Source organism: Panthera leo, chromosome B3 (assembly GCF_018350215.1).
Source record: "Panthera leo isolate Ple1 chromosome B3, P.leo_Ple1_pat1.1, whole genome shotgun sequence".
In the NCBI taxonomy this organism is placed as follows: domain Eukaryota; kingdom Metazoa; phylum Chordata; class Mammalia; order Carnivora; family Felidae; genus Panthera; species Panthera leo.
In genome coordinates, this window is record NC_056684.1 from 109,787,889 (window position 1) to 109,807,247 (window position 19,359).

A 19,359-nucleotide genomic window follows, 5' to 3' on the forward strand; every position below is an offset into this window, starting at 1 on the left:
TTTCAGGTTATTAAAAATTTCAGCATTCACTTACTGGATGTCTTGTTTAAGAATTTTTCCCACTCAGATTCATGGTTTCATTCAAAAATTAATTTTTTTTTTAGAACATTTTAATCTTAGCCTTTCGAGTTGTAAGAGTGGGAAAGACAGTACATTTTGTCTTGGGGCTTATTTTTGGAGAAAGGGGTTGGCTCTTGAAATTAATGGGAAAAAATGTTGCAAATGATTTAAATATAAATATGTTCTTTTGTAAATTAAAAGCATCCTAGAAATGTCATTTCTGCAGTTAGGAATTAATATTCTTTCTGTTTCCCTTTTTTTGGAATGAGTGGCAAAAAAGAAAAATCCAAGATTGTAAATTTCAGTGCAAAAATTGAACAACACAATCAAGACAGATTTATTTAATAATTTATGATTTAAACACCGTACGTTCCTGAATAGGAGACATCATTCTCAATTTGGCTAGGTTTTGAATGTATTTCCTACTTTGATTTTTCATTTTTCCATTTAAGTAATCATACCATTGGAATTTAATAAGTATACAGTAAATATGAGCTTTTAATTAACTGTATTTTTCAACAGCAGAATTTGCTTGCTCAGGACACATCATAATTTGACAAATGGTAGTTACTCAGATGTTTTTGTGGGATGGATGTTATCTATTTACAACATACTCTCATGTATCTAATAAAAATTATTCAATATTAATAAAAGTTGTGAAATAAGAGAAACTGGCATAAATTACACAATATTAATAAATATGTGACGTAGGAGCTTTTGAAAATGGTATATGTAACTTACCTTTTCCCACAGGAGAAAAACCGTTGTGGAACCGTATCACGGCAATGATGAACTTTGTTAGGTCTCATACCTACATAGTGTTCATACTTCTGTTTCCTAGATCTTAACCGACTTTCTTCATGAACTACTCTTCTTTTCTACCCAAATATATAGTAGTAAAGCCTTAAGGAAATTTTGGGGCCCGAGTGCTTCATCAATATTTATGTTTCTCTCTGGATTTCTTGACACATTTTTAATGGTAAAAAGCTGTCAATATATTTTTTTCCTTTCCCCCCCCAGAAATTTATTGAAGAAAAAGAGTTCCTCGCTCAACTTGAAACTTCCTTGCAAAAGTGTGAAGAAATACATAAGAATTTAGGTAAAGCTATACAGTTACTTTTTGATGAAATGACCACTTAAAAATAGCACGCGGGCGCCTGGGTGGCTCAGTCGGTTGTGCGTCTGACTTCGGCTCAGGTTATGATCTTGCAGGTCGTGGGTTTGAGCTCTGTGTTGGGCTCTGTGCTGATGGCTCAGAGCCTGGAGCCCGCTTTGGATTCTGTGTCTCCCTCTGTCTCTCTGCCCCTCCTCTGCTTGTGCTCTCTCTTTCTGTCTCAAAAATAAACAAACATTAAAAAAAATAGCATTTTATCTGTTTCACTTTCTTTATACCTTAACGTTTTAGGAATTGGTTTAACATGTGTTTTCTTTGGAAAATTCTTGCGTTCACTTTTAATATTATCACAGTACATATTTACTTGACCATTGACAATTAATATGCAAATATTTTTCTTGGTATTATTTTATTAATAAAAAACTGTTTTCTAAGATTACTTTCTTGTTTTGTTAACATTATAGATGGAGAATATCAGGATATTAGCAAACAATATATGGCAGTGGAATATGATATTTGTATGTATAGAAAAAGTATATATAATGTCAAGTCCACTCTTCAGAAAGTTTTGACATGTTGGGCTACTTATCTGGAAAAACTTCGCTTACTAAAGGCTTGTTTTGAGGAGACAAAGAAGGAACAGATTAAAGAGGTATTTTCAGTCTAATGTTACCTCCTCAATTTTCTTTTCTTTTTTTTTTTTCGTTTTGTTTGGAGATCCTCGTTTTCAATCCAAAAATGAGAGGTCAGGGAAGAGTGAGCATGACTCTTGGAAATATTCTTCAAGGTATTGGAAAGAGTTTAGTTTCTTTCTAATACAATTGCCAAAAGGAAGTTTTCTCCTCATTGTAGGTTTTACACACACACACACACACACACACACACACACACACACAGTAGCTTTTGAACGATATATGGCTTAAGTTCTTTGGAAGGAAAAGAAAAGACTTGGAATATTCAATAGCTTATAGACACATTTAAAATAACTTGATATTTTAAAAAGTTTTATTTTTCCATTTGGGTGAATACCTTTCAGCTCTAAAATCTTTCTGTATTTCCAGAGGAAGGAAATGCAGAATACCTTAGACTTATGTGGAGAGGTGTGGAAGAAATTTCAACGTAATTCATCAGTGTTTTCACTTGCTAGTCATGTCATAATCTGTTTTATGATTCTTCTCTGGGATAGTTTTTCTTTCTTTCATTTCTTTTCCTCTGTTGCAAATGGTTATCTGCTTGAAAATAATTTTGATGAAAAGTCTCAGATGAAACATTTTCCAAATAGACACTAAAGTTCCTCAGCTGAAAATGGGCTGTTTATATGAAAGTAAAATTTGTGATAAGTGTAGGAGTGCGTAAAGAATATTTGAGGGGTTGGTGAGTCATTCTCCCTGTCACCTATAGTGATAAAAATTCAAATCTTTGGCTTTCAACGATTCTTCTGTGTTTAAAGACCTTTTTTTAAATTCTGATTTTAATTCTAGTAGTTAACCTACAGTATAATAGTAGTGTCAGATGTATAATAAAGTGATTCAACACTTTTCATGCAACATCCAGTGCTCATCACAAGGCCTCTTCTGAATCCCCATCATCTGTTTTACCCATCCCCCACCCACCTCCCCTCTGGTAATCATCAGTTTGTTCTCTGGTTAATAGTCTGTTTCTTGTTTGCCTGTCTCTCTCCTTTTCTCCCCCTTTGCTCGTTTGTTTCTTACATTCCACATGTGAGTAAAATCATATGGTATTTGTCTTCCTCTGAGTTATTTTGCTTATCATAATACTCTCTGGCTTCATCCATTAAAGATATTTTATTAAGATTCACATAAATGAGAAAAAAAAAAAACACTATAAGCCTTGCACTTCCCAAACTCTGTGCTGAGGTGCCCTGAGCTGCCAGAGGACTTTAAAGATAATTTAAATTTTGAGGGACACAGCAACATCAGCCTGTTGGACACCATACAGCAAATAACTACCAAGTGGTTTGGACCCGACTACTTGAAGATCAGAACCGTTAGATGAATCTCCTGGCGTAGGGAATTTATGAAAAAATTACCGAAACATTAAGGGCACCATGAACCGATAAATGTTTGAGAGCCTTTGCTCTAAGCTCATTAGCCACTTAGAAAGGCGGAACATCAGCTGCTTCCTTAAAGTTCAGGACCAAGAGCAATGACAGCTGGTGCCTGGCAGTTAGTGATTAGGGATGAAGAGCTAGTCCAGCAGGGATGGGGGATCCTCTGAGGGGAGGGTCAGAGTGTCTGCAAGAACCTCATACTCACTTTTGCTTAGAATCACTTGGTAAAGATCTACGACGCATAACAGAAAGACAAGTGTTGTGTCATTAAAATGTGTTGCTTCTATGTTGTGTAGATTCCCTTTGAGACAATATCCCAGTGGAGTGTAGAACATACTACTTTAAATGAAGTGGGAAATTTCCTAATTCAAGTCAGTAATGATGAAGTTGGATCATCTATTTCTAAAGAACTGAGAAGGCTGAATAAAAGATGGAGAAAATTTATTACAAAAACTCAACTTGTAAGTTTTTTTGTTTTTGTTTTTTGGTAACCACTTCATTGAGATATAATTCCCATACCCTACAATTCATTCCTTGAAAGTGTATAACTTAGTATATTCAGAGTCGTGCAGCCACCACCATCATAAATTCTAGAACATTTTTGTCATCTCCTAAAGAAACTCTGACTCCATTAACAGTCACTCTCTACTCTCTCCCAGCCTCCCCAGTGGCCACTGATCTACTTTATGTCTCTGTAGATTTGCCTGTTCTGTTTATTTCACACAGATGGAATCAAATAGTATCTGGTCTTTTGTTTCTCGCCTTTTAAACTTAGCATAATGTTTTCAAGGTTCGTCTGTGTTGTAACGTGTCAGTACTTCATTTACTTCTTATGGCAAATAATAGTCTATTGTATGGATACCCAGCATTTAATTTATTGATTGATCAGTTTATGCACATTGGCTTCTTTCCACCCTTTTGACTATTATGAATAGTGTTGCTGTGAACATTTATGTCCAAGTTTTTTGTTTTTTTTTAAATGTTTATTTATTTTGAGAGAGAAAGAGAGAGAAATAGAAAGCAAGCAGGGGAGGGGCAGAGAGAGAAGGAGAGAGAATCCCAAGCAGGCTCCACACTGTCAGTGCAGAGCCCCACACGGGGCTCCAACTCACGAATCATGACAATCATGACCCAAGCTGAAATCAAGAGTCGGACGCTTAACTGACTAAGTCAGTCGTCCCTTATGGACAAGATTTTGTGTGGACATGTAATAATATAGTTTTGTAGCTGAAATTCATTTACCATTATAGAACAACATAAGCATTTTTGCATACAGATTTCAACCTCCTTAAGAACATACACGGAACTTTATATGGCTTTTTATTTAGCATGGCGCCTTATGAAAGCAGACCTTTAACAAATAATTTTTGAACTTAAATTATTCTATTTCTTATTTTTAATAATTTTAGACTGAGGGGGGTTTTTGGTTTTTTGGGGAAATGCTCCTACTTTATAACATCGTTATTATGTGATAAATCCCCAAAATATGTTGAATATATTATGTCCAGTCATTGTTAGTGATAATGTATCTTCACATAAAAATATGGGCTTCAGGGTACCTGGGTGGCTCAGTTGGTTGAGCAACTGACTCTTGATTTTGACTCAGGTCACGATCTCACGGCTCGTGAGCTCAAGGCTCGCATAATGCCTTGTGCTGACAGTGAGGAGCCTGCTTGGAATTCTCTCCCTCTCTTTCTGCCCCTTCCCCCCTCCCCTCACTCTCTATCTCTCAAAATAAGTCAATAAGTAATTTTTTAAAATGGACTGTAAATTTTATGACAATTTTTATAGGAAATGAAACTGCCACTTAGAAAAAAACAGGATCAGCCCATTTTTGACAATTATGAAAATACTCAGCTACGTGAAGAGGAAAAACCAACTGTTGATTTTTCAATGGATATGTCAATAGAACTTCCTGAAAGTCATAATCAGCATGTAAAGGTAAAATAGTCATACTTTATGTATTTCACTTGTGTATAGCTATACCATGGCTATTTTTCTTTTGTTAAACCTATATTGTTGAAACACTGGTAAATGTGATTATTGGATAACACTGTAAAAAAAAATTTTTTTTAACGTTTATTTATTTTTGAGACAGGGAGGGACAGAGCATGAACAGGGGAGGGTCAGAGAGAGAGAGACACACACAGAATCTGAACCAGGCTCCAGGCTCCGAGCTGTCAGCACAGAGCCCGACATGGGGCTCGAACTCACGGACCGCGAGATCATGACCTGAGCCAAAGTCGGACGCTTAACCGACTGAGCCACCCAGGCACCCCTGGATAACACTTAAAATGTGGTCATTTTCCACTAGAATGCTTAAGTGGATCCCTCATGAAGGAGGCTTCAGCATTCAAGTCTGTGTCTCTCCCTCACTCAGGAATTCCGCAGACGTGCAGAAGCCGTCATGACTTCTGAGCTGTGGACACTGAGTTGATATTTTCTTCAGATGACTTCTGCCTCTTGCTCAGGGATTGTCTAGCTTTGGTCTAGCTCCTGGCCCATGTCTTACTTCCTTTCTGTACAGTAGGGGACAATATAATCTTTATTTCCTGCTTTGTTGTTTAGTTTAGAGGACGATTTTAGATTATAGGGAAGACTATGGAAAAGGAACAAAGAGTTTATACACATGTAAGATAATACCAGTGATTTTGGAAATGTGCCCCCTTCCGAATAATAACATATCCAATTTCACTTAAATTAAGTTTGGACTGACTTTGGCCAGTTGCTGGGATGGAGTGCTAGTGTTTGGCACCGTAAGGAGACCTGATCAAAGTCTTGAAAGATCTGAAGTTGTGTAATACGTTTATAGAGGAGAAGGATATGGAACACTATATTTCTCTAGTACATTTAAGATATCTGATTAACAACAGCTTTAAGGATGCACCGGTCATGCAGAGCTATAGCATAACCTATAGGATATTGAGAGGTTATCGATGGGAAAAGGCTTAATTTTGTTGAAATTGGATTCTGAGTCTCTTCTTGGTGATGTTTCATGACTACTGTCACTCATAGTTGTATTTACTAAAATTGTACATGAGTTTTAGAAATGTATCTATGGAGTTACTACCCTAATTTTCTAAGCTTTAATCTTCTTATCTATAAAATGAAGATGATAATAACTAAATGATAGGAATGATACCCTCATTAAGAAAACATAATGTGAAGGGCACCTGGGTGGCTCAGTCATTTAAGCATCCAACTCTCAATTTGGGCTCAGGTCATGATCCCAGGTGGTGGGATCAACCCCCCATTGGGCTCTGTGCTGAGCATGGAGCCTGCTTAAGATTCTCTCTCTCTTTCTCTCTCTCTCTCCCTCCTCTGCACCTTTCCCCTGCTTGTGCTTGCTCTCTCTCTCTCTCTCTCAAAAAAAAAAAAAAAAAAAAAGTAAGAAAGAAAGAAAAAAAAGAAAACATGAACAAATTTTTTACTTTTTAAAGTGATAAATGCGATCATAGAGTGTGATTATCACTATCCAAAAAGCAGGTTTTAAGTTACTAAAGTATGTTGCATTAGCAGTCTTCAGGAAGAAAAGAGAGAACTTTTTCTAATTGAAAATTATTTTAGGGGTGCCTGGGTGGCTCACGTCAGTTGAGTGTCTGACTCTTGGTTTCAGCTCAAGTCACGATCTCACAGTTTCGTGAGTTCGAGCCCCATGTCGAGGCTCTGCACTGAATGCTGAAACTGCTTGGGATCCTCTCTCTCCCTCTCTCTCGGCCCCTCACCCATTTGTTCTCTCTGTCTCTCTCAAAATAAATACACTTAAAAAAGTATTTTATAAGTAGATTTGCCATTTTCTCAGCGGTAATTTTGAATGTTGTAGGCTGGGGAAGGACATGAAAAAGAAAATGAATTCACAGGGCAACTCAAAGTGGCTGAAGATGTTGAAAAACTCATTGAACAAGTGGAAATCTGGGAGGCAGAAACTGAATCTCTTCTGGAGCTTCTGAGATGTCATGAGGGGATAGACGCCTCAGTGGAAGAATCTTTGCAGGTAGGAGTGCAAAAGTATTAAGAAGATAGCTTTCGTGGTTGTGGACTTATGTACTAAGACAAATACAAGGTTTTAAGGTAAATAGTAATAAGACTGCTGTTTGAACTTTCTTTGCTGAGCGTTGTAAAAATTGTTTGAACTTTCTTTGCTGAGCGTCATTCCTGGATCATTTGCTGAGATTTTGCCTGAGGACAGAGGATAGATTAGGAGACCACTAATGATACCTTACAAGTCTCAATTCCTGAACTGATTTTCCCAGCCACCTAATGGAGATTAAAATATTCTCTGGTTTCAGAGAGCAATGAGGAGATGAGTCAGGATGTGTCAGATAGGTAGGTCAGTTCAGCGAGAGTATAAGAGATTACACAATTTATGCTTTGAAAGCTCACCCATTGATTAAGCCACCTACCCTTCCTTCCTTGATGCAGGGAGGGTGACAGATGTTGTTAAAACCTTTCTGTCTTTATTCTCGGGCAGTCGACTCATTGAAAAGCACTGAGGCAAGAGTGTGTTTTAATATCATTCGGTTCTCCTGGGGAAGGAGTTACGACTGAGGTTTTTACTGAGTTCCAGCTCAGCTATAAAACTTATGGAGCATGTCATAAATTACAACAAGATGGAAAGTTCCTGGAATGAAGGGATAGTCACGTGGTTCTTTGAAATCCAGATTTCTGAAAGGTGTATAGGTAGCATTTTGTGTTTTCATGGTTTATATGAATCGCATTTTTTATTGTTTTGAAAATATTGTGTAAACATACCTGTGCCATCTGCCAGCACTTATTTTTACTTTTGTTTTATTTTTATATTTATTTATTTGTTGTATCTGGAATTCATTTGATGAAAGAAATGAGTAGGAAGGAGAAATTCAATATTTTAAAAATATTTCAAAACAATGACAATGATCCCTCTTATAAACAATGAAAATACAAATATGCTTATGTAAGAATATACTTATATTAACAATGAATTAAGTAGATCTTTATTAGAGCAAGATATATGGTGAAGTAAGAAATGCAAATTGGTGAACAGTACCAGTGATGTGATTTTTTTTTAGTCTTTTTTTAAAACAATTGCTTTTTTATAGTAAATGGGTTTATTCCATAGAAAACTGTGTGTAAGGATATACAAATAACTAACTGTTATCTTGATCGTGCATTAGGCCCCAGTCTTGGCACATTTCCAGATGCCTCATACATGTAAACCAAGTAACCAAATATTGTTACTCTTATAATTTAAAAGAGAAAAAAATGAAAATATAAATGAATGTGCTAACTGTAGAACATTTAAATAATGTACAAAAGCATAAAGAGTAAAAGCACCATGATTCCACTGCTCTAAGATAAATACAGTCAACATTTATATAGTTAATATCAAACAGTGTAACTTCTATTTTTTCATACTTTTGCTACCCTTGAGTTGTAATTAAAATGTTTTGTGCTGATTCGATAACTGAAAAGTGGTACCTCATTATTATTTTCATTTGTGCTTATTTAATTACATGTAAGGTTGAACTGTCTTTCATGTATTTATCAGCCATTTGTTTTTGTGAATTATCTGTTCTTGCGTTTTCTGAATTTTCTTCGGGACCTTAGTACTTTTCTTTTCTTTCTTTTTTTTTTTTAACGTTTATTTATTTTTGAGACAGAGAGAGACAGAGCATGAGCAGGGGAGGGGCAGAAAGAGAGGGAGACACCGAATCTGAAACAGGCTCCAGGCTCTGAGCTGTCAGCACAGAGCCCGACGCAGGGCTCGAACTCACTCACTGCAAGATCATGACCTGAGCCGAAGTCGGACACTTAACCAACTGAGCCACCCAAGCACCCCAAGGACCTTAGTACTTTTCTTATTGAATTTATGAGCTCTTTGAATCACGACACATTCTCATTTGTGTGGCAAATATTTTTACCAAGTTGTTGACTTTTAAGTTGTTTATTTTATTTTACATGGAAAATTTTTATATTGATGTTCTTGCTCTTATCCCTAAAAAGGCCCCTTCACACCCAGAGGGTAGATCGCTTTTCATGGATAATTTCTTTTTGTAGTTTTCTATTTTATATGTAACTTTCTGATCCACTGAAGTTTATTTTTAGTGTGTTGTATAAAGCATGGTTATAAATTTCTTTTCCAATAGCCATTTTTCTCCAATAACATTTAGTGAATCTCCTTCCAACCGATTTGACTTAGAACAACTTCATTTTGGGGTGCCTGCGTGGCTCAGTCGGTTGGGCGTCTGACTTCAGCTCAGGTTATGATCTCACAGTTCTTGAGTTCGAGTCTTGCATCGGGCTCTGTGCTGACAGCTTTGGATTCTGCTTTGACAGCTTTGGAACCTGCTTTGGATTCTGTGTCTCCTTCTCTGTCTGCCCCTCCCTGCCCTTGTGTGTGTGTGCATGCTTGTGCTCTCTCCCTCTCTCTCTCTCAAAATAAATAAACATTTAAAAAAAAAAGAGAACAACTTCATTTTAAGATTTATTACTACTCTCTCAACTTATTTGACTATTGGCATTGTATTACTTCTAGGCTTTATTTTATTGAAGTGCTTACTGTGTAAAGAAACTATGACAGACTATGTTTCTCAGAATCTCATTGTACTAACATAAAAATTTTTTAATGAAGTTTAAAAATAACATTTTTAGAGTACAAATGTACCTCGCTTTGGATTAATAATAATTAACTTTTTATGATTTCCTGACCAGATTAAGGTTAATGTTTAACATATAACCTGAATATTTATTGTGGTCTCACTTTGTTTTCATAGCATCTTATTGCCAAAGGCTCTATGTATGAAGAGCTTGTGTCTAGAATTGAAGATACCTTACAAATGGATGTGCAAAATATTTCCAGCCAGGAGTCCCTTCAACATGTTCTCACAGTTGGGCTTCAGACAAAGATTCAAGAAGCTAAAGAGAAAGTTCAGGTCTCTCTTTAATATTTCCTATTAAGTGAATCCAGTCTTTAAAACTGAGTGGTCAGTAGGAGGATGGGGAAGAGAGGGAGGGATTGCCCTCTAAGTTGGAAACGTTTTATAAAATATTACTTTTGTGTTTTATGTGTATATTTTAACAATTTAGAGCACATTGAAAAATATCAACATAATAAGTAGGATATTCTTATGTCTAGTGGGAAAATAAGAGTCACTCCTCAAAGACTGTATTTGTTAATTTGTGACTTACCAAAAAGCTGGGCCAGCTGTTGAGAATTTTTTGTCTTTGCAGATCAGTATGGTGAAATTAGTTTCCGTGTTGAAAAACTCAGCTGATGCTTCCCCAGATCTGGATGTCAGGCTGAAAATGGAGGAGTCACAGAGGGAACTTGAATCATACATGACAAGGGCTGAGCAATTACTTGGACAAAGAGAGAGCCGGAGTGGACTAATTTCAAAATACAAGGTGGGACTCTCAACCGTCAAATGTAGGCTCTTCTTTTTTTTTTTTTAACATTTATTCATTTTTAAGAGACAGAGACATGAGTAGGGCAAGTGCAGAGAGAGAGGGAGACACAGAATCTGAACCAGGCTCCAGGCTCTGAGCTGTCAGCACAGAGCCCGACGCGGGGCTCAAACCCACAGACCGTGAGATCATGACCTGGGCCAAAGTCGGACACTAACCCACCGAGCCACCCAGGCACCCCCAAATGTAGGCTGTTTATTATCAGCTACCTACCTCATGTGAAATCGAGATAATTCCGTCACTGTAATCATGCACAAAGTTACTGTAACTTTAAAGAATTTCCCAGTTTCATATGTTGTTCCCAGAAACTATTAAAAATATACATAAATGTGAGGAATTTTTTCAATTTAAACTTTAGTATAGATCTGCCGAATGGACTCAGTGGTATAGTGTCACGAGCACAACTGATTGTACGATATTCAGCATGAGTTTAATTTTTCTTGCTTTTTAAATTAGTAAAATGGGCATCATAATTCCAGCTGCCAAATTTGTTGTCAGACGTTAAATAAAAAAAAGGCACATGAAGGCCCTTGGAATAGGTAAAGTTCTCTGAATATAAAATAACACTTTTGTCGTTAAAATGCTTTGATAGAAGTTATATGTGATTTTATGGGTAAAGATCCAGTGATGTTTTGTGTGGCGATAGTTTCAGGTTGCTTTTTGCCGGTTTGATAGGTGACTCAAGATGTGTGCAAACCCGAGAGTCATTATTAATTAACATGATGGGAGGCACTTGGGTGGTCTATGAAGTAAAAGTACGATAAGGTCTCTACCATTGGACACATTGGAGAGGTAGAGTGATATGTGTCCTTTCATTCCTTTATTCAATATTTCACACACTTATTGGACATTTAACATGAGCTAGACTTCTGGGGGGACCGCCCCACTCTTCTAGAAGAAGGAGCCTCTTTATTCTCATCATGGCCTCCTTCTCTTTTCTGGGCCTCAGTCCTCATCTGGCTTTCTGGATTGTGAACCCGACCACGGCCCTGTTATCAGCCGTCTCAACACTGCTTTTCCCAGGACCCCAAAGACCTCCCCTGCGTGATCTATTTCTGTTTGCATGTTGCTAGCCACCATCTTTGACCAGTTCCCTCGGCCTTTTATTGTCGCTTGTATTCCTAGGTTGCTGAGAGTGCTGAACTGACCTTAAAGAGTCAGTGGTTCTTATGAATAATCACCAGGCTGGATTTCCTGGTGCCGATATGGTCAGCTTAGGAAAGAGAGAAGGAAGAGACAAAACGGAGGCTCAAGGCCCCTTCTCTCCCAGAGAGAGGGGTTAGAGGGGTCAGTCTGGCGCCATTTTCCTCCTGCTGAGGGTCTACCTTTTGGAATCTGAGGCCACAGATTTCCCCCCTTTTATCTCTGGCATTTAGTAAAGTAGAGCCATTTTCATGGCAGAAGCAAGATCTCTGCCCTGCCACGTCCTGCCCTGAGACCCCTGGGACTCCAGGGGCACATGAGTCATGGGAGCCATCTGCCAGCATGTAGGGAGGGTTAGAGAGTCTCCCCAGGTAATAAATCCAGCAATCCTCACAGAGACCTTGGAGGAAGGCCCTGGGGCTCAGCCTTGTACTTTTTCCACAGTAGGCCCATAATAAATATGTTGTGAGTGCATGAATGAATTCCCACCGTGCTTAAGTGCCTTATTCCCTAAAGTTACTTTTGTCTTCTGTCTCCTGTAGGTTTTCTGTCTCTTTCACAAGCACCAAGCTATTCTGTGTTCTGTCATTTCCTAATTAATTAAACTAGGTTTCTGCCAGGTAATTGCCAGGTCTATAAGAGCAGGTAAGCATGAGATAAGGAGCAGACGCGTCTCTGTCCACTGCTACTCCCTCTCTGGGGCAAGACTGCCAGTGTGGTTGGCCCTGGGCAAAACTTTGAAGTTGATGATAAGGTAATGTTGACTTGTTGCAGCCTAAAAATGCTTATGCACAATATTAAATATTGGCCTATTAATCCTACTATAAATTGTGTCTTCTTACAACACTAATCTCTAATACATGCTAGTATATTCTTCGTATTGTATTGTTAATGAAGGATGGTCCTCTATTCACTAGTACTTAGGAACTTTAGAGGAAACAGTGCCAGTGGCTCATTCCCCTGCACAATAATCCTTTCAATTATTTATCAGAGGGGTAACAAAAGTCCTTTTGAATGTCCTAAGCAAGTCTTTATCTGGTCCTCAAATGTCTAACTACATTTGATTAATAAATATTTGGCAGTTCTTTTCAAAGTTATTCAAGAGATGCAAAAGGGATATCAACCTTACTTTACAAAAAGTCTCTCCTAAATCTTCATAGTCTCCAAAAAGTCTTTTCCCAGTTCTGCCCCTGAAAGACCTACCAAAATTAGCTTTGAGGACTTGGCAGTAGAATGAGACTTTTTTTTTTTTTAAAGATTTTATTTTTTAAGCAATCTGTATACCCAACGTGGGGCCCGAACCCAGAACCCCAAGACCCAAGAGTCGCACCCTCCGCTGACTGAGCCAGCCAGGCCCCCTAGAATGAGGCTTTCATGTTCTCATTTATGTTCTCTTTTTTAGGAAGCACTAATAATTCTAAATTCTAAAAGTCTGGTCAAGTATTTGAAAGCTGTTGAGGAACTGAAAAATGATGTAACTGAGGGTGTAAAGCTGTCTTTGGAAGAAGAGAGTAGACGTGTCTGTGCCAAGTGGGAGGTAAGAACATGCACATGTATCTGGGATTCTGCTTGTAGATCTGACCCTGGGCCCATTTGTCATCAGTCATTCCTGGCCATCCCCTGTGTACTTGGTATCGCAGTGGGGGCTGATCCTGTGAGTTTCCCAGGGCCCAGTCAGGTTCTGTGTTCAGCCAATGACAACACGGCTTGTAGATTAGAGGGTGATTGGAGGGGGGAAAGGGGAGAGTCCAAAGTCCCTCTCTTGGACAGTGTCTTTGGTGGCTGTGGGTCCCATGGTTCCAGATTCTGATGACCCTTCTGTCTGGGCTCCTCTGAAGCCTCCAGCCCAGCAGGATAGCAGCCTTCTGCCAGTGTTCATCTCTGGATTGCCTTACTGTCCTCCCTTTGGCTTTTCTGATCTTTCATCTTGTGTGTAACTAGTTCCCTGCATTTGACTCCCTCTGAGTTAAATATTTAGTGTTTCCTGGGTCCCTAGTTGGATCCTGACCGAGACAACATATAGACACATATGCACATGTAGAGTTTCCTAGTGAAATAGGCATAGACTTTGATGGCAGACAGACCTCGATTCAGCAGCTATGACCTTGGGTAAGTTGTTTCACCCTCTAGGAACGTATCTGATAAAATGGGGATGTGTGCAACCACTTGGCAGGATTGTCGCAAGGATTTATCTAAAGCCCCACCACAGAGATTGTGTTCAATAAGCGGTGATTTGTATTCAGCGTGTGTGTCTGGAGAGAGAGAATAAGGTAATATAATTGAATGTCTACTGTTAAAGGCACTTGAAACGTATTTTATTTAACTTTATTGTTTTTTTTTTTATTTTAGAGAGAGAGAGCGTGTGAGTGGGGGAGAGGGTCAGAGGGAGAGAGAGAGAATCTCAAGCAGGCTCCACGTCCAATGTGGAGGCTGATGTGGGGCTCGATCCCATGACCCTGGGATCATGACCTGAGCTGAAATCAAGAGTTGGTTGCTCACCTGATGGAGCCACCCAGGCGCCCCTTAAAACATACTTTTAAATAGACGTTTATTTAAAATAAATAAATTAAATGAAAAGTTAAATAAATTTCTAAATTTTAGAACAATTTTATTTATTTATTTATTTATTTATTTATTTATTTATTTATTTATTTATTTATTTATTTAGAATTTTAGAGCAATTTTAGATTTACTGAATTATTACAAAGATAGTACAGAGAGTTCCAGTGTACCCCATGCCCAGTATTATTATCCCTTATTATTATCATCTTACATTAATACGGTATCTTTGTCACACTTAATGGCCCAACGATGGTACGTTATTTCCTTACGTTTATACTTTATGCATGCACCGCGTTTCCCTCCTCTCATTTTTTTTTCTATTTCAGAATCCCATCCAGGACATACATTTTAGTTCCGTGTTATTTCTCCATAGGCTCGGAATGTGTTTTGTATATGTTTTCTCTAGTCTCCAGCCTTGTCTTTTCCATTCTCTTAATGGTATCTTTCACAGCTAATACATGGTTTTAGTTGTTAGAAAGAAAAAGAAAATATGTTTCTGGGTCTGGTATATTTTAAAACATCCTCCCGAGTGACATAAAACAAATCAGAATGTCTTTTAAACTCCCTTTCTACCCTGTGTCACTACAAATATTTTTATTGGGTTTTTAATGAAAATCTTTTCAATGTATTCTTTTCCCATAGTTAGCTAATACATGTGCCTTTGTGGGCTTTTTTTTTTTTTTTTTTTTTTTTTTTGCAGTCTCTTCATCATGAGATGTCTTTGTATATTCAACAACTGAAAATAGACATTGAAAAAGGAAAACTCAGTGACAGTATTTCAAAACTTGAAAAACAAATAAATAAAGAAAAGAAACTAATTCGCAGAGGAAGGACCAAGGGTCTCATCAAGGAACATGAGGTAAACCACCTGTTTTCCATTTATATGTTGTCATCATTTTGGAGTTTCTCTTACATGGTTGTGTATGTCCTTAACCTTGGATTAAACCTGCTCTGAAAATTACGTCAGTCCTCTTGTCCGTTTCCTGGGGATTATCCCTTACGTGGTTCGAGTTCTAACTGCAGCCTGTGTTTCTTGCTTTTGGGACATGTGAAAAATTCAGCGTCAAGTTATTATTTCATGATTTCCCTTGCCATGGCTCAGTGGCCCTGTCCCTTGAGACTGTGGTTGCAAATGTGTCACCTGTTGCTTAAGTACCCACAGTTGATTTTGAGGGGCACGGTGTCCTCAGAAGTGCTGCTTTTGGAAAAGATAGCCAATCAGGATATAAGCATCTGGGGCAAATCTCATGCTCCATCTGGCCCCCATCCTATATGATTGCTTCTATTTATTTGACAGTATTGACTCTTCTTCTTTCCTTTAAACTGTTTACTGCTGTGGCTCTCCCAATATCAACCTCTCTTGCTTTTCCTTATTTGATTATTTTTTGGGGGGTGGGAAACTTCTTTTTAGCGTCATTCACAAATTTCTCTCTCTTTTTTAAAGTAATCTTTATACCCAACGTGGGGCTCGAACTCATGACCCGAGATCAACAGTCGCACAGTCTACCAACTGAGCCAGGCAGGCGCCCCACAAATTTCTCTGTTTCCCTTGTGTTACCTTAATGTTTTAGTTTTGAGAGTCTCCATTTTTGGCTGGTTTCGTGCCTGCCTAGGGGTTTTCTGCCCTTTGCGGCTTTAATGATAAAACCCTCTCTGCAGTGATAGTGCCTAAATCTTTATCACCACCTGAGTCCTTTCCTCTGAGGTCCAGATTCTGTTTCTGAGTGGTACATGTCCCAGTGTTCTTCAGAAACCTCCAGTTCAGCGTGTCCAAAACTAGCCCATAATATCTTCCCTCAAACTTTGCTCCCTTTTGTATCTGTTGGTCATGAAGCCACTGCAGCCTGAGAACTCCCCTCCTCCCCATCCCCTTTCCTTCCTGCTCAGCTGTGATGGAGTCAGTTGCCAGGCCTCATGGCCAGGCCTCCAGGACACCTGCTTCCTCTCCTTCTTTTCCACGGTGTTGCCATTGCCCTTGACCTGGGGTGTTTTCCCCATGCGATGATGGCCACATCATCTTCCAGACCCATCAACAGAGAGACCCCTTTGAACCACAGATCCTATATCACTGCCTCACTGTTACTCCCAGAATATCTCTAAGCCCCTTAGAACACCACGCAGGTGGGCCACAGTCTGGCCTCAAGACGTGCCTTCAGCGTCCCTCCTCCCGCGCTGTGCCCTCCAGTCACACTGGACTGCTGTTCTTTCAGAACAGCTGGAGCTTTCTTCCCCTGGGCTGTTCCTTCTGGCGGGAGTGACCTCTCTCGCCTCTGACTCGGAGCAGTCGGACTTGTTCTGGCCGCATCTCCCTCAGATGGCTCCCACGTGTGGAGTGGGTTTTCTCGGACTCCTTACGGCAGGCAGTGACCCTGTCATAACACTTGTCACACTATGCGCACATTATTTGTATGACCACCGGAGGGGAGGAAAAAAAATTATTATTTTTTTGACTCCTGAGGGTCCCCGAAAATGAAACCGACAAAGGCAGATGAACAGGAGAAAAGCGTACATATTTTATTGAATTTTTACATGCACGTGGGAGCCTTCACAAGAGAGTAAAGACCCAAAGAAGTGACCAGAGAAGGAATTTTTTATACCTTGTAGACAACGAAGCCATACATTTGTGAAGAATTGGCAAGGCAAAGATAAGGGTTAGTTTAACAAGGTTTGTTTGCAGATTCCTCCGGTACTGTCTCTGGGCTGATGAGAGTCTATCGCTAATAAAAAGAGACTTTATTTCCTGCCTGTAGGCAGAAAGCAGGGAGCTTTTTCTGTGATTGCTGCTTCTTAATTGCCTTTAGCTCAAAATAATTTTCGCACCAAAGAGGCATATTTTTGGCGGCGTCTGGCTGGCTCAGTAGAGCGTGTGCCTCTTGATCTCGAGGTCGTGAGTTTGAGCCCCACGTTGGGTGTAGAGAGGACTTTAAAAAAAAGGAGGCATATTTTGGGGTGACATATTTCTGGTTTCATTCACTGCATTACTAGACTGTGGTGAATCCCTTTCAGGCTGACTTCCTCATCTTTGTTTCTCCAGTGCCCATTACCACACCGGGCGCACAGCGGACGGCCTATAAAAGATTATGTTGTTAAAGTCACACACATCTGTTAGTTTCTAATCCTTATGGACTAATCACGTAAACTCATTTGAAACACATTCCCTGCTTTATTTCCTCAATCAGGCCTGCTTTTCTGAGGAAGGCGGTCTGTACCAGCTCCACCACCACATGGACGTCCTGCGGGAGCTGTGTGAAGAGCTGACTTCACAGAAGAGTCAACAAGAAGTGAGGAGAGCCCTGAAAGATTATGAACAGAAGATAGAAAGACTTCGGAAATGTGCTTCCGAGATGCACGGGGCGCTGCAGCCCGCGGTGGGAGGCGTGTCGAAAAACAAGTGAGTGCTTCATAAGATTAACTACACATCAGGGGAAAACAAGAGAAAGCCCCTTGCAAGATCAAATGACAAGGAGTGTTATTTATTCTCTTTTAGACTTCCTGTTTCTGCCTCTGTTTTAACGTGCAATTTTGATTCCTTCCTAGGGAGCCCATGAGCACATCTGAGAACGGAGGAAGGAATGCCCACAGCGAGGTGCCATCTGCAAACTCAGATAATCAGCCATCAGCTGAACAGGTGTCACATGCGGATAATGTATTTTAGAAGTAAACCCAGTGAAAAAAGCCAAGCGCACAACAATCTGCTTCTCATAAATTGCTAGCTTTAATTATCTCATTATTTTCATCAGCTGAGGAAGTAATGCAAGAAAGACTCCCTTTCAGAGAATTACAACACAGTGAACCAAAGCTATAGCGAGCGTAACGTTTTCTTCTCCTGAGGATACAAGAGCTCTTTCAGAAAGAGATCATTTGCAGACATTACGATTACACGTAGTCTGTGCGCGTTCCTAGTCAGGGGTACGAGAGGTTGAGTTTCATCTGTACGGATGCCTCAGCTGCGTGGAGATGAGCTAGTTCACTTATTATTTGTCTTTTTCTCAGTACATTGTCGTTTGCTCCCCTTGGGGATTGAATTTTCTGAATTCTTGAATTTTAGGTAAGTGGCCATGGACTGTGGGTCATAGCCCAGCCTGCTAGTCTGAAGCTGTGGGGAAGGAACCAGGTGTATTTGAAATCAGAGGTCTGGCCTGCACGCTAGGCTTCCGAAGGCTTTTGACTATGGCTATGCAGTCGTAGGCAGAGACAGTATTTAGGGGTTTAGGGGCTGGGAGAACACCTTTTCTGTGCTGATATACCGATCAGAAGGTGAGACTCCGTGTAATAAATCTCTTCTGTCCTAGGGGAAGGCCTTTCTCTGACCTGAGAAGCTTCAAATAAATTTTATTATCTCCTGGGTGAGGGTATACAGAATTAGTGATATACCTTTGTACTATAAAATGTTTATCTTTTCCACGCAATTAAGTATATTGAAGATATTATGTTTGCTATTTTGCATATTTGCTTAGGCAATGGGATCAATTAAGAATTTTAGCCTGGAATCTGAGTTAAAGCCTCAACAGGAAGAAAGCGTTATGGAGAAGTATGAGAAGGGTCACGATGCGTCTGTCCGTAGTTTACAAGAGAGGTAACTTTTAAATAACTGGAAGATCCACCTAAAATCTTTCATTAATACAAACATGTTATACTTTAATACATGTGTATAACCCATTAGTCATAATTTTTGCATGTAGTCCAGTAACTTAAGCAGAAATTCCCGAGATTTCCTCATGTATAATTGACAGTAATTAAAAAAAAAAAATTGTCTTCTTATTAAAGTTAAGTAGCATCGCGTTTAATTTTTCCCCAGGTATGATACACACAGAGAAAATCTTGAGCGGTGCCTGCAAAACAACAAATTCAGAATTATTTCTAATTTCTCCAGTGACGTAGTAAGGAGTAGTGCTTGTCTTCAGGCTAAACTGACAGATCTACAGGTAATTACTAAAAATATTATTAGAGAAGTTTTACGTTTTAT

At 39.1% G+C, this 19,359-nt stretch overlaps 1 protein-coding gene across 1 annotated transcript in view; it reads left to right on the forward strand.

Moving 5' to 3' along the window:
• SYNE2 (spectrin repeat containing nuclear envelope protein 2) overlaps window positions 1-19,359 on the forward strand; it is a 282,344-nt gene that overhangs the window by 58,186 nt on the left and 204,799 nt on the right. The window contains exons 14-26 of the mRNA XM_042943457.1: window positions 1,081-1,159; window positions 1,639-1,826; window positions 3,542-3,706; window positions 5,037-5,186; window positions 7,069-7,239; window positions 9,998-10,156; window positions 10,455-10,628; window positions 13,234-13,368; window positions 15,094-15,252; window positions 17,573-17,784; window positions 17,931-18,021; window positions 18,851-18,969; window positions 19,192-19,318. Of these exons, the coding sequence (XP_042799391.1) occupies window positions 1,081-1,159; window positions 1,639-1,826; window positions 3,542-3,706; window positions 5,037-5,186; window positions 7,069-7,239; window positions 9,998-10,156; window positions 10,455-10,628; window positions 13,234-13,368; window positions 15,094-15,252; window positions 17,573-17,784; window positions 17,931-18,021; window positions 18,851-18,969; window positions 19,192-19,318 (1,929 nt within the window). The remainder of the gene's footprint in view (window positions 1-1,080; window positions 1,160-1,638; window positions 1,827-3,541; window positions 3,707-5,036; window positions 5,187-7,068; window positions 7,240-9,997; window positions 10,157-10,454; window positions 10,629-13,233; window positions 13,369-15,093; window positions 15,253-17,572; window positions 17,785-17,930; window positions 18,022-18,850; window positions 18,970-19,191; window positions 19,319-19,359) is intronic.